Genomic DNA, 11,620 nt, shown 5'->3' with positions numbered 1-11,620 from the left:
TCAAGAGGATGGGGCCAGGCTCTTCTCAGTGGTGCCCAGTGACAGGACAAGAGGCAATGGGCACAAACTGGAGCACAGGAAGTTCTGCTTGAACGTGAGAAAAAACTTCTTTGCTCTGAGGGTGACAGAGCACTGGAACAGGCTGCCCAGAGAGGCTGTGAAGTCTCCTCTGGAGATGTTCAAAACCTGCCTGGATGCAGTCTTGTGCAACCTGCTCTAGGTGAATCTCCTTTAGCAGTGGGGTTGGGCTAGATGATCTCCCAAGGTCCTTTCCAACCCCTACCATTCTGTGATTCTGTGATCTCATCCATATTTTGCTCAGGGAAAACAGCGACATAAAGAGTATTTATACTGCGCAGTGCAGAGACACAAAAGACAGCTGTGATTGGTACTGCTCAGGTACAGAAACAGCATAGCTGTGCAATCAGACTTACCAGTTTTGGGGCAGACTTACTGTACAATCCTCTACCTCACTGACACAACATCACACATCCCCTCCCTCCTTCCAGGGTGCTGTGCTGTCACCGCTCAGTGGGGCTGGCAGCTCAACACCAGGAGGCAGCTCAGCTAAATTTCATCACAGCTAACTTATAGAGAAAGTTCAAGATGCAGTTGCTTGGCATGTGCAAATCACCATCTTCCAACTGCTTAACTCTTTGGCAAAAGGAGCTCTTCAGGGAAGCAGCACGAGGCGCATTCCCGACACACCCTGCCAGATGTTGTGTCCCTTCCTCCAGGCACAGAGTGCTGAAGATGTTCGAGGAAACAGTAACAGATTTTGTTACACAGACAAAAAACAAGGCATTTTCTTCAGAAAAAAAAGGTCCAAGTCTTTTATGACATTTTCAGAGGGGTATTCATTTTTTTTCATCTTTATAGATCAGCCTGAGGCATTTATATTGGAGTCCAAACAAAGTCTAGCAAAGCTGTAAACATCTGAAAAGTCATCTTTTAAGAGGAAGCATTGGTCCACCTTAATAATAGACATTGACTACTGTCTGCTCTGACAGTAATTTGCAAATACAAAAAAGCGCTTTTGTTCACATACAGTAGCCTGCAAAATTTCATTTAAAACAAAACAAAACAAAAAAAAAAAAAAAATTGGGTAAGGGATTGTAAAGATACGTATGAGAGATTAATATGTTGTTCCTGTCTTGTATTCCAGAAATCAGACACATTTTGTCTTGTCTTTATTTATAACAAAAAATGTCCTGCAGAGTCCAACAGCATTACTCAATTCCTAATGCTTAAATGGGGTATCAGCTCAGTGCTGGGCTTCAGCAGCAGCTGAATTTTTGCCCAGATGAGAGGTTCTGCACTACATTTCTTCACAGAGAGCAGGGCTGGCCTAGAAACCCCTCAAACAAATGAATGTGGTAGAAATACTGACACAGAAAATGCAATTTAGATCACTGATAGCACAGGAAATCCTAATCAATTGAGCAATAGCTGAAGTCTCACTTATCCTGAATTAATTTTTTATGTGTTAGTAGGTCCCCAGGACACTAAAATTATCATTTTTTAAAATAAGAAGAAAAGTTCTCTCTCACCACATTGAGACATTTTGACTTTCTAGCCCTATGCCTGCTTCAGAATCCTGTAATATTACTTTATGCAGGGAGAAGGGATCTACAAAAATCACTAATGCCCTTCACGGTCTCTACAAAGAGGCAAATAATGTCTTCAAGGGGTTCAAGAGTGTTACGACCATCAGTCTGTGGCGGAGTCTGCACTGGTAGTCTCTCCTGCTATGCTGATTTACATCATTTGAGTGTCCAGCCTACCAAATGAACAGCTAATGTGTTTTCACAAATACTAAACACTAGTGTTTCCAGTCTATTTTTTTACAGACATCATTTCCCAGCAATGGGACAACCAACACCTTTAAACTATAGAGAACTTTTGCCCTGAATAAACCAAGTGTCAGACATCAATATGTTTTTCAGATGGCTTCACTTGCAGATGGGATTTTATTTCCTACAGAATTGAGGTCAGCAGGAAAAGAAGATGAAAAAAGAGACTTCCGTAGTGCCCCAAAACATGGCTTTAACAGAAAAACAGAGAAGTTCATTAAAATTGAAGTCTTGGGGTTAAGCAAGCACATTGCCCATTTGGGAAAGTAGAAGATCATGGTAGCAGGACTTTCCAAAACACTTGTGCCTCTGGCAAAATGAGCAAAGTTCTTCACCATGGTCTCCATGTTATAGTAAAAAGACCTCCCACATAGTATCATTTTATGTCGCTGGTATCTGCAGCACTGGAACATCCTAGGGATGGGAGAGCGCCAGCATTTCTGTGTGCTTCCTGCGTCCTGGGGATTGCAGCTGTGAAGTGGAGCAGGGCGCACTTTCTGTTGCAGCTCTCAAATATAGTCCTGAATGCAACTTCTGTCATTAAGAAATATTTCCTAAACAGATTCCATACCCCCACTTTCCATCTGATAATCATCTCCTTGTGTTTGTGGTAAGTCAACATCCTTCGTCTTTGCCTTATGAGGAAAAGCTATGGCTGTGAGCACTCCAAAATTCCCTCAGCGCTTGCAGATCCCTATGATAACAAACAGCAGAAAGCATCTAACACGCTTCTTTCCTTTCCTTACAGAGACAAGCACTTTACTCAAAAGAGAGCGGCTCCCATACCAGCTCTCTGCCTGTGCTATCTACTAAGTTACAGCACGTGCTTATCTCTCGAATTTGGCAATGAAGAAAGGAGACACGTAATGCAGCACCATCCGTTTCTGGCTGTTGGCGGGGGGAGGAAAGGACAGAGTTCGTATACCCCAATACCACCACACGCCATGAGAAAACACCAGTGGGTAGCCTTTATTTCCCTTCAGCTATGAGGTGTTCGGAGTAAACTCAGCCACCTTCCTCGAATGCAGCAGCTCACTGGAGTCCCGGGAGTCACTCATATGTCGTGCTGTGTGATGGAGGGGTCTGGCCCCATACTTGTGTTCCTGGGGTAACTGAGCAATGCTGAACATGCACATTCAAAGTCTAGGGGGGCACTGAACTGAGCTTCGCAATTTGTTCCACCATCTCCGCTCAGGCAAAGCTTTAGGTGATTTATAGCAGTGTGGAGAGAGGGCCTAAGCTGTAGCCTCATTTAAATGTTCACATGCAATTGTTTTTCCTGGAGCTCTGAATAAAGTGTCATCATGCTTCTGAACAGGAAAAAATTTTGAATGAGCTTTACAGAGAAGCTGAAGAAATGCTCTCCAGACATACGATTATTAAGCCCAGCTTCAGTTTTGCTAGCAGAGCCACCTTTGGCAGCCACGTTTTCAGTCTCTCCCTGCTTTCCTCACCACTCCCTGATCCTCAGAGCGGGGTCAGTGCCCTATGAGGCTGGATGGGCCCTGAGGAAAGGCTGCTTCCTCATGCTTGCCTTCCCTGTTAGCAGCCACAGAATGCTGGGTGCTATATAGAGAGTACCTAAGGGAGCCATGTGGAGCCAAATCTACACAGTGACAGGGAATGGAGATGGGGAAGCTAGGAAGTGGCAAGAGGACAGCAGTGATATTTTCTTACTTCTTCCTCTCATATACACCTTTCCTATAGTTCACTGCAACTGATCAAGCCTATGAGACTCATCCTGTTTTTCACCGTGAAAACAAAGACGAGCAGGGAGCCTTAAGGCTGGGAGAAAGTGGAGCTGATTTAGGAAACATGAGACAAACAGCAAGAGAGTAACAGGGAAAAGAGAAGGAAATATAATGAAAGAAAAGTGAGAAAGGACCATGGAGCTTAGGAAAAGGTCTGTGGAAGAACAAAAGGCATAGGGGGAAAAAGGACGAGAAAGAGAGTGGGGAAAAAGAAAATTATGGCTATGGCAACAGCAAAAACCAGAAGGAGTTGGAAGACAGTTTGAAGGTGGCCATAGAGTGGTTTGAAAGGGTGTGAATGGGAAAGAGGAAATGCAAGAAGGGGAACCAGCACAATGAGCTACATGATGTTATTGCATAGAAAATAGAAAGCAAAGTGCTAACATGCACCCAAACACTGCCTTACCAGAGCAAAGGGGACAGATGCCACTGGACAAAATTTCACCCTTTGTGTTAAAGGCACAGATGGGTCAGATGAGAAAGCTCTGATCACTCCTCAGGGTACAGTTTTCCTTCTCAATACCTCCATAGTTTCTGAAGGAATTCAGCGCCTCACACCTACATTATAATACAAAGCAGGTTGTGATTTTTTTAGCTGCAAAGGGGGGATATTCCCCCCTTTTCCCTTACACACATCAGGCCCATCCCTACAGGCACAAAGGATTTATTCTTCCCTTTACAAATTACTTTACCAGCTGAGGAACTACAATAGCTGCCAAAGCCCCCAGAAGCCTGAGACCTCTGCCCCATCCCAGCAAGGACTGAAACGAGGGAGGGGAAGAGAGGAAGCAAGTTATTTTGAAACACGTGCTGTGGAGGAACCACAGGAGCAAGCAGAGCCCAGCCTCAGAAAAAGCTGGCAAGTGTTCATGTAGCGTGAGCCATTCTCTTCACCATGCTGGGCCAGAGTTACCCAGGAGCCTGTGTGGGGAGGGTGAATGTTGCTGGTGAGAGCCCTCACTGCTTTTCCCTCCAAACCATTTGTAGTTAAGAGCTGGCACATGAGCGAGTGTGAACATCCCCAGCAAAATCGGAGGTTGAACCAGGTTTTGGTTTGGGTTTGCCTGTAACCAAAGTCATTCTCACCCAGTCCTTGTTCAAGTTCTGCCAAGGCTTTTGACTAACAGCTCTGGTTCAGGCCTCACTCAAGGAAAAAATCTGGAACAAGTTTTCTGCCCGACTGCTCTGTGTGTGAGCAAAGCTGGTCGTCTTTGCTTGCTTGTCCTGAAAAATGATGAATTGCAGAAGTACCCATTTGGTGTTAGTCATTCGGTGAAGCAGGAAGGAAGCAGGAAGCTCTTGTGAGCACTAACTTTTCAAAGCAGCTTGCAAAGAAAGCCAAAGTCCCCCTCCCCTAGGCTACATCGCTGCACGCTGCTTTTTACCTCCTCACCTTAACGGGCACCTAGTCACAATTAACATTTGCAACTCATTCCGCTGTAAATATTTGCCTAGTTCAAACAGCTGAGGCATTCGGCGCCAGCCCTTTCTCTGTGCAAGGCATATTAAAAAGGGGGAGGGAAGAGGAGCCCTACACTTGCTGAACGGGAGAAGCCCGATTGCGCTCAACAGGTTCAGTTCACGCTGTGACCCTGCGCGGCTTCCTGCTATTCAGATGTGTTACTTCCCCTTTGTGGTAATGGCCTGTGGCAGCCAGCCAGAAAACACTATTAATTTCAGAAGTGGCCTGACAACAAACCCACAGCGAAACGAGAGGAAGTGGTGGGGAGGCCATCTGTTGACTTCAGCAGAACAGTAGGGACACAGCTATGTAGATTCTACAAGGAAAGCAGATTAATAATCCACAAAGAGGAAACTGGCTAAAATTATCCACAGACCATGTTAGAAAAAAAAAAAAAAAAGAAAGAAAAAAACCAAGGGAGTCACTTGAGCTGCAGCTGGACAGGAAATTGCTAGAGCTGCTTGCAAATCTCCACTTTGAACAGAGCAGCATAGGGAATGCCAAGAGCGGAAACCGTTCAAAACTGGATTAGCACAAGCCAAGTTTAACTGCAACCCACTTCTACTTTCACAGTTTATGCACTCAATCTAGGCCACTACTGCATGAAACACTGACTCACTTTTTTCCCATGTTTTGTTTGCTTTTCATTTCACACACTTGCAGTTTCTAAAATTACTTGAAATGGGCTCTGGCTGCCAGGAGTTCTGCAGAACCCCAGCCGACAGCCCCAGCTGCAGCATCAGCCCATCACCACGGTACTGCACGCGGATTTTGGCACCACCCTACCTTGGGCCACTTCTCACCAGGAAGGATGTTAATGAAAATAAGTTGGAGCAGGAAGTTTTGCAATCGCTATAATCCCCTTTTTCCTTCTGCAGACAGGACTACTTGAAGTGTCCAAAGAGGAAGCAAGGTGCCTGAGGGTATACAGAGACTTTTCCTTCTTGCCTTCACCTGCTAAGTTACAATGTGGCTGAACAGCAACAGAAAAATCATTTACGGGCTGCAGAATGTTGATGGATCTCTGTGAAATTACTTCCTGCCAGATAGATAAGGAGAGCATGAACCCATCTCCTGGCATCTGTAACAGAGTGGCCAAAACTTATAAACAAACCCAGAAAACCACAGCTCCTTTAAAACAAGACAAAAACAACAACAAGAAAATCCTAACAGCCCAGGGTCAGGTGCATCCCTGGGGTAGCAAAGGGATGCCAGAATATTTTGCAATTAACTTAAAAGCCTTCAAAAGATTCCCTTCACCAAAGCAAGACAAGAATCCAACATATGCGCCGTCTGATCATCTAGGCACTACTGGACCAAAGGAGAAATCAAGACTTTGTTGTCTTAGGGGCTGTACAAAAGCTATTGTAAGCAATCATTACCTTTAAACATAACCATATGTGTATGTGCAATTAACCACATCCCCACAGAGGGGAAAGAGGGAATAAACCAGCCTGGTTCTCAATAGCCAAAAATAGTTATTTATTTATTAATAATTTAAGGTTTTACATTCTTATAATAAATTCCATCTTAAAACTTTTACACCATGAATTAGACTCTCCCTTATTGGCAACCATGTGCAGGTTCACTGTGCGTACACACAGGTACAAATGCTCGCACACACTTCCAGTTTTATACAAAAAAAAAGAAAAAGACGCAAAATATTGCATTTGAGGTGAAGCTCCCTGAAGAATTTGTACAGAGGTAATGCACTGTTTAGCACATCTGAAAGTTTAAAAAGTGATCAAAAATCTTTTGCATTCAAAGACAAACCTCCTCCCAGATGATCTATTTACAAAAAGTAAGGCAAAAAATTAATTTAATTTAAAAAATATATATATATCATGTGGAAACTACATTAAGAGAGTGAGAAAAAAAAAATCACCACAAGGAAAAGAAAGATATATGAAAGAAGAGACTGTACTTGCTCACAAAACATGATTTGCAAACTTTTCACCATTGCCATTTCTCCCTCATGGAAAGCTTGCTTCAGTTGAACAATAAAATTAAGCATGCTGCAAATATATTCTTTGCAATAATAAAAAAAAGAACAAGCAAATAAAGCAGAATTTATGAAAAGAACAAAACCACAGATGTCCCTTGGATTGATTTCTTGAATACATGTGAATTAAAAAAAAATAAATTGCAAATCGATTTAAGATTAAATATTTACATTGATCAAGTAGAATACTACCGAGCTCCCGGCAAACAAGTACTCCAAATACACTAAGCAGAAATCTCTTTCTTTGGCTCCTCTAAATTAAAACAAAGAAACGAACAAAAATAACCAGTCTTCACTGAAGACAAAGGTGTGTGTCACAGATCCAAAAGCAGAGAGGGAAGCAGGACAGTTCCAGTCTCTAGAGAACAAGTGCTCAGCCTGTCCAGCCTTACCCTATTCCCCTGGAAGTCCTCGGACCCAAGCCACTGCGCAAGCAGGGATGAGCACGCTGCCCGCCTGCCTGCTGCCTGGTCACCACGGTCCTTCCCAGAGAGCTCACCACATTCCCTCCCTTCGCAATAGCCGGTTCCATACTGTGTAACCTTTCCTAGCCTGCACTGGCAGCTGCTTTTCGATAGCAGAGGGCAGAAAAAGAGAAAGCTGTGTTTTCTTTTATCACCGCCAAAGAGAAACCATTGAGGAGTGATCCCATGAAACGGACAGGAGAAGGGAGGCGGTGGGAGCTCACGTGGACTGCAGGGAATCCACCTGGAAGACATTCTGGTTGGAAGGGGTGGTGAAGTACAGCTGCTGGTTGGGCACCCGATTGTCACAGGGGCTGCTCAGCCCCAGAGTCCGCTCAAAGTCCAGCAGCTGGCCCATGAAGTTGAAGTTGGGCGAAATGTTGGACTTCTTCATCTTGACAATATCGTAGGCATCGTTCATGGACAAGTTGAGCTTCTGCATGAGGTAGGCCACTGTCACTGTGACCGAGCGGCTGATCCCTGCTAAGCAATGCACCAGGACACCGCAGTTCTTTCCCCGTGCTTCATCTGGACAGAGACAAAGAGGCAGAGAAGGACAGGTAAGACAGGGGCTTGGTAACTGATCTCTCAACACAAGGGAGGTTAGTACTAAGTAGGAAGAAAAGACAATTCTGATCCCAGCTGCCAGCAGTGCAACGCAAGAGTTAACTTCACCGGCTTAAAACCAGGACAAGAGGAGAATCCACCCCCCTACGTAAATGTACCCGAGTCCAAGACCTGCGAGAACTAAGAATAAGACAAAGGGAGCAGGATACGCTGCGTGACACTGTTTTAAAAGTCAGTTTTAAAAAGGCACGCTTTTGCCTGGAGATTTGCCTTAAATTCTTACAGTCCCCTTGCCCCAGCATGGAAATCCTGCAATATGTCACTGAATGGCTTTTATACAGACCAGCAGACTGCAAAGGTCTATTAAATTATTCTCCAACTGTTGTGCAGCTAACAATGGAGGTATTCAGGCATTTTAAAAGAATGAGGGAAGTCACAGGGGACAGCCCATTAGGAGGAACAGGATGTCAACATTGGTTGAAAATGGGTTCCTTTGTAATAGGAAATGCATTACAATGCCTGGAGATTAGTTTCTTTGTGGCTTCCAGCCCACATTTCTTCCTGCTGGGCTCAGATTACCTACATTCTCCACTATTACCGGTATCATTCAACCGGATTACAGTACAGCTTCCCAACAGATAATGCGATGCCCACCCCACCGCGCCCCGACGGCGTGATTTTAGTCCTCCCCGAAATGAAGGAGAGAGTGCAAATTTTAACCAGAACTCCTTGAGCCCAAGGGGACGCATTTCCAAAGCTGATGGATAATGTCCAAGGGCTGGATAACCGAGGCACCGAGCCCGAGAGGTATATCATTATTACCACGAGATTTAATTAAAGCTCTGACTATACATTTGCCAGGGATACCGCTTATGAATAACTTGTATTTAAAAGCTAAAGTTCGCTTCCCAGATCGTTTCTTTTTATTATACTGCTCTTCAGTAACCTCAAGAAGCAAAAAAAAAAAAAAAAAAAAAAGAAAGGACGAATAACCCATCAGCCCCGGGCTCATTTACCTCCCCTCCCCCGCCAGGAAGATATTTAAAAAGACCCCCCATCCTGCGCATTGCTCAGTCCCTAGCTCCGACAAAAGCGGCTCAGGGAGGAATCCCACAGCCAGCTAAATCAGGTATGCCTTTGCAGCCTGCAAGCGTCGCTTACAATTCACCGGGGCTCCTCAATAACCCCCCAAACAGTCCCCACCTGTCCCTCAACTTAAGCCGTCTTTAAAACCAGAAAGCGGCGCAACCCCCAGAGACTGCCAGAAACGCTGCCACCGCTTCTCGCCCGACATCTCCTGAATTCTGCAAAAGAAACTGAATTCTGCCGCTTGACATATAGCTGTTAGCAAATAACCAGGTCTCACCTATAAAGGAGATGGCCTCAGGAAAGAACTGAGACAGATTTTGGCTCCAGTGGTCAGAGATCGGGATCTGTTTGTACTTGAATTCGCCGGCGTTTTCAAAGAGATTGGGCAGGTTGGGGGTAACATTCAAGATGTATTTAATGCCAAACTCTTCTAAAACGTCCAGATTAGTGGAGTCCTTGGCACAGCCTAAGTAGAGGTAGGGCAAAATCTCCACTGGGAAAGAAGGCTGGTTGTTGGAGAGAGGGCTGCCATCAGAGTCGGTGGCACTATTGGGGTCCCTGTCAATGTCAGATTCAATGTCTGATGAGGAATCGGAGCTGATTCGGAGGCCTCCCAAGCCCAGGACTGGCAAAGGAGGAGAGCTGCTGCTACAGGAACTGTCTAGGTTAGTTTCGCAGTGCAGGGCGAACTCGGCCTGGAACTTGCTGAAACCACCTGGGGAGAGAAAAGGAAAGGGGTGGGGGTGGGGGGGTGCAACCTGATGTAAGATGGCAAGCCGCCTGACTTCCCTGGTACAGCCCTGTTTGCAAAGGGGCATCTGTTTCCCACCCTCTCGAGTCCCGATAAAAACCATCATAATAATAATAAATTAAAAAATATGTCACACAGTCACGCAGATGAACTGAACCTAAAAGAAGGTTTAAGAAAATCGCCGGCTGCAGCGGGGAGTTAAGCACATTCAAGATTAAAGCTCTGTGCCGCTTCGCCCTGCGGAGACCTCCGGAGAGATGTCTCGGCGGCAAGTCCTTCTGCCCCCCCCCCCCCCCTCCCAGCAAGTCCTTCCTTCTGCCCTGCCGGCTCACACCGGGATCCCCGTTAGCCCTGTCCTCCTCACGCTGCTACAGCGACTCCAGTCCTCGAGGTGTTTTTAAACAAAGCGAGGACCGGGATGTTGCGGGGCGAGAGGGCAGGGGGAGAAGCCCCCTGCCCAGGCCGGTGTCCTCCCGGAGCATCACCGGGCAATGCCCGGCGGACGCCGCGGACGCCCCCCGCTCCCTGCCCCGGGCAGAGTCGCACCGCCGAACCGCGGGGCTCGCCTCCCCGCCGCCCACCGCCCCGGGCCCCCGGACAGGCAGCGGTCTCTCCCGCAACCCCGGGCGGCCCTTCTCACCTTCTAGATAAAACGCCTTGCAGCCTTCGTCTTTGAGGCGCTTGAGGAGCAGCCCCAGCACGGACTCGCCGCCCGTGTTCTCGTTCCAGTCGCGGCTGTGCTCGTCGTACAGCACCACCGTGTCGGTGCCGCACCGGCGGGCGAAGCGCTCCCGGTCCTCCTCGCTGCTGGCGACGAGGGAGCGCAGGGGCAGGTTGCCCTTCTGCAGCCGCCGCAGCATGATGCCGGGGATGGCCACGTTGATGGCCGACTCGATGTGGGACGACTCGTACAACTCCTGCGGCCGACAGTCCATCAGCAGCAGCCGGTCGTTGCCCATCTCCAGCTGCTCGTTCAGCCACGCCACGGATTTACTAATCGCCATTTCCGACGCGAAAGGGACGGGTCTGAACGTATCTAGCATGAGGAAGGACGGGGGGAGCGGAGCGTGCTCTGGAAGCGCCCCTCTCTCTCTCACAGAGGCATGCGGCTGGCTCGGCGGGCGGGCTGCACCCCTCCAACTCCGCACAACTTATCTCCCTCCGCCCCAGGAAAATGAATCACGGAGCCCCCCCCCCCGCGCCGCCTCCCCCGCGCCGGGCGGCGGCGGAGTCACGGGGAGGGAGAAGCAGCCCCGGCACCGGCGGGCGTGTGTGTAAGTGTGAACGTGTGTGTGTGTGTGTGTGTGTGTGTGTGTGCGCGCCTGTCTCTGTGTGTGTGTGTGTGCCTGCGTGCGCGCAGCCAGCCTGCCCGCTCTCCTTTTTTTTTCTTTTTTTTTTTTTTTTGTCAATGAATCCCTGAATGAACCTGCTTAATCGCCGCTGCAGCCCGAGCCCTTGGGCTTTTCCTCCTCCCCGAGTGAATGAAATCCAATTAACGTGCCGCCGAGCGGGGCTGCCCCGCTCCGCGCGGAAACACCGCGTCGGTGCCGGTGCCGCCGGTGCCGCCGCCGGTGCCCCCTCCCTCCCTCCCGTCCCCCCCCGCAGCCGCCCCTCGGCCGCGGCCCCGCCAGCCCGGCGGCTCCTCAATGGGCACAACCGCGGGCCGCTCCGTGGGTACATG

At 47.9% G+C, this 11,620-nt stretch overlaps 1 protein-coding gene across 2 annotated transcripts; it reads right to left on the bottom strand.

Annotated features, from left to right (window-relative positions):
* Window positions 1–7,752: 7,752 nt before the first annotated feature.
* Window positions 7,753–10,982, bottom strand: DUSP6 (dual specificity phosphatase 6). 2 transcript variants are annotated; one of them, XM_086471233.1, is made up of 3 exons: window positions 10,580–10,982; window positions 9,466–9,903; window positions 7,753–8,060 (listed from the first exon to the last, which is right to left on the bottom strand). In XM_086471233.1, exons 1-3 carry the CDS (start codon window positions 10,980–10,982, stop codon window positions 7,753–7,755), a joined length of 1,149 nt encoding a protein of 382 aa, XP_086327359.1. The 2 variants fall into 2 exon arrangements, with proteins under 2 accessions (XP_086327359.1, XP_086327366.1); XM_086471240.1 differs by lacking the exon at window positions 9,466–9,903.
* Window positions 10,983–11,620: the final 638 nt, after the last annotated feature.

This window comes from Leptosomus discolor, chromosome 1, assembly GCF_034619465.1.
Source record: "Leptosomus discolor isolate bLepDis1 chromosome 1, bLepDis1.hap2, whole genome shotgun sequence".
Classification (NCBI taxonomy): domain Eukaryota; kingdom Metazoa; phylum Chordata; class Aves; order Leptosomiformes; family Leptosomidae; genus Leptosomus; species Leptosomus discolor.
This window is presented reverse-complemented; position numbering and strand designations above follow the sequence as displayed.

Bases quoted from the DNA above. Each gene is read 5' to 3' on its own strand.
- DUSP6 (XM_086471233.1), bottom strand. From the start codon at position 10,982: ATGCTAGATACGTTCAGACCCGTCCCTTTCGCGTCGGAAATGGCGATT. The intron at 9,904-10,579 runs GTGAGAAGGGCC...TTCTCTCCCCAG, and splicing joins CAAGGCGTTTTATCTAGAAG to GTGGTTTCAGCAAGTTCCAG. The intron at 8,061-9,465 runs GTGAGACCTGGT...GTCTCTGTCCAG, and splicing joins TGAGGCCATCTCCTTTATAG to ATGAAGCACGGGGAAAGAAC.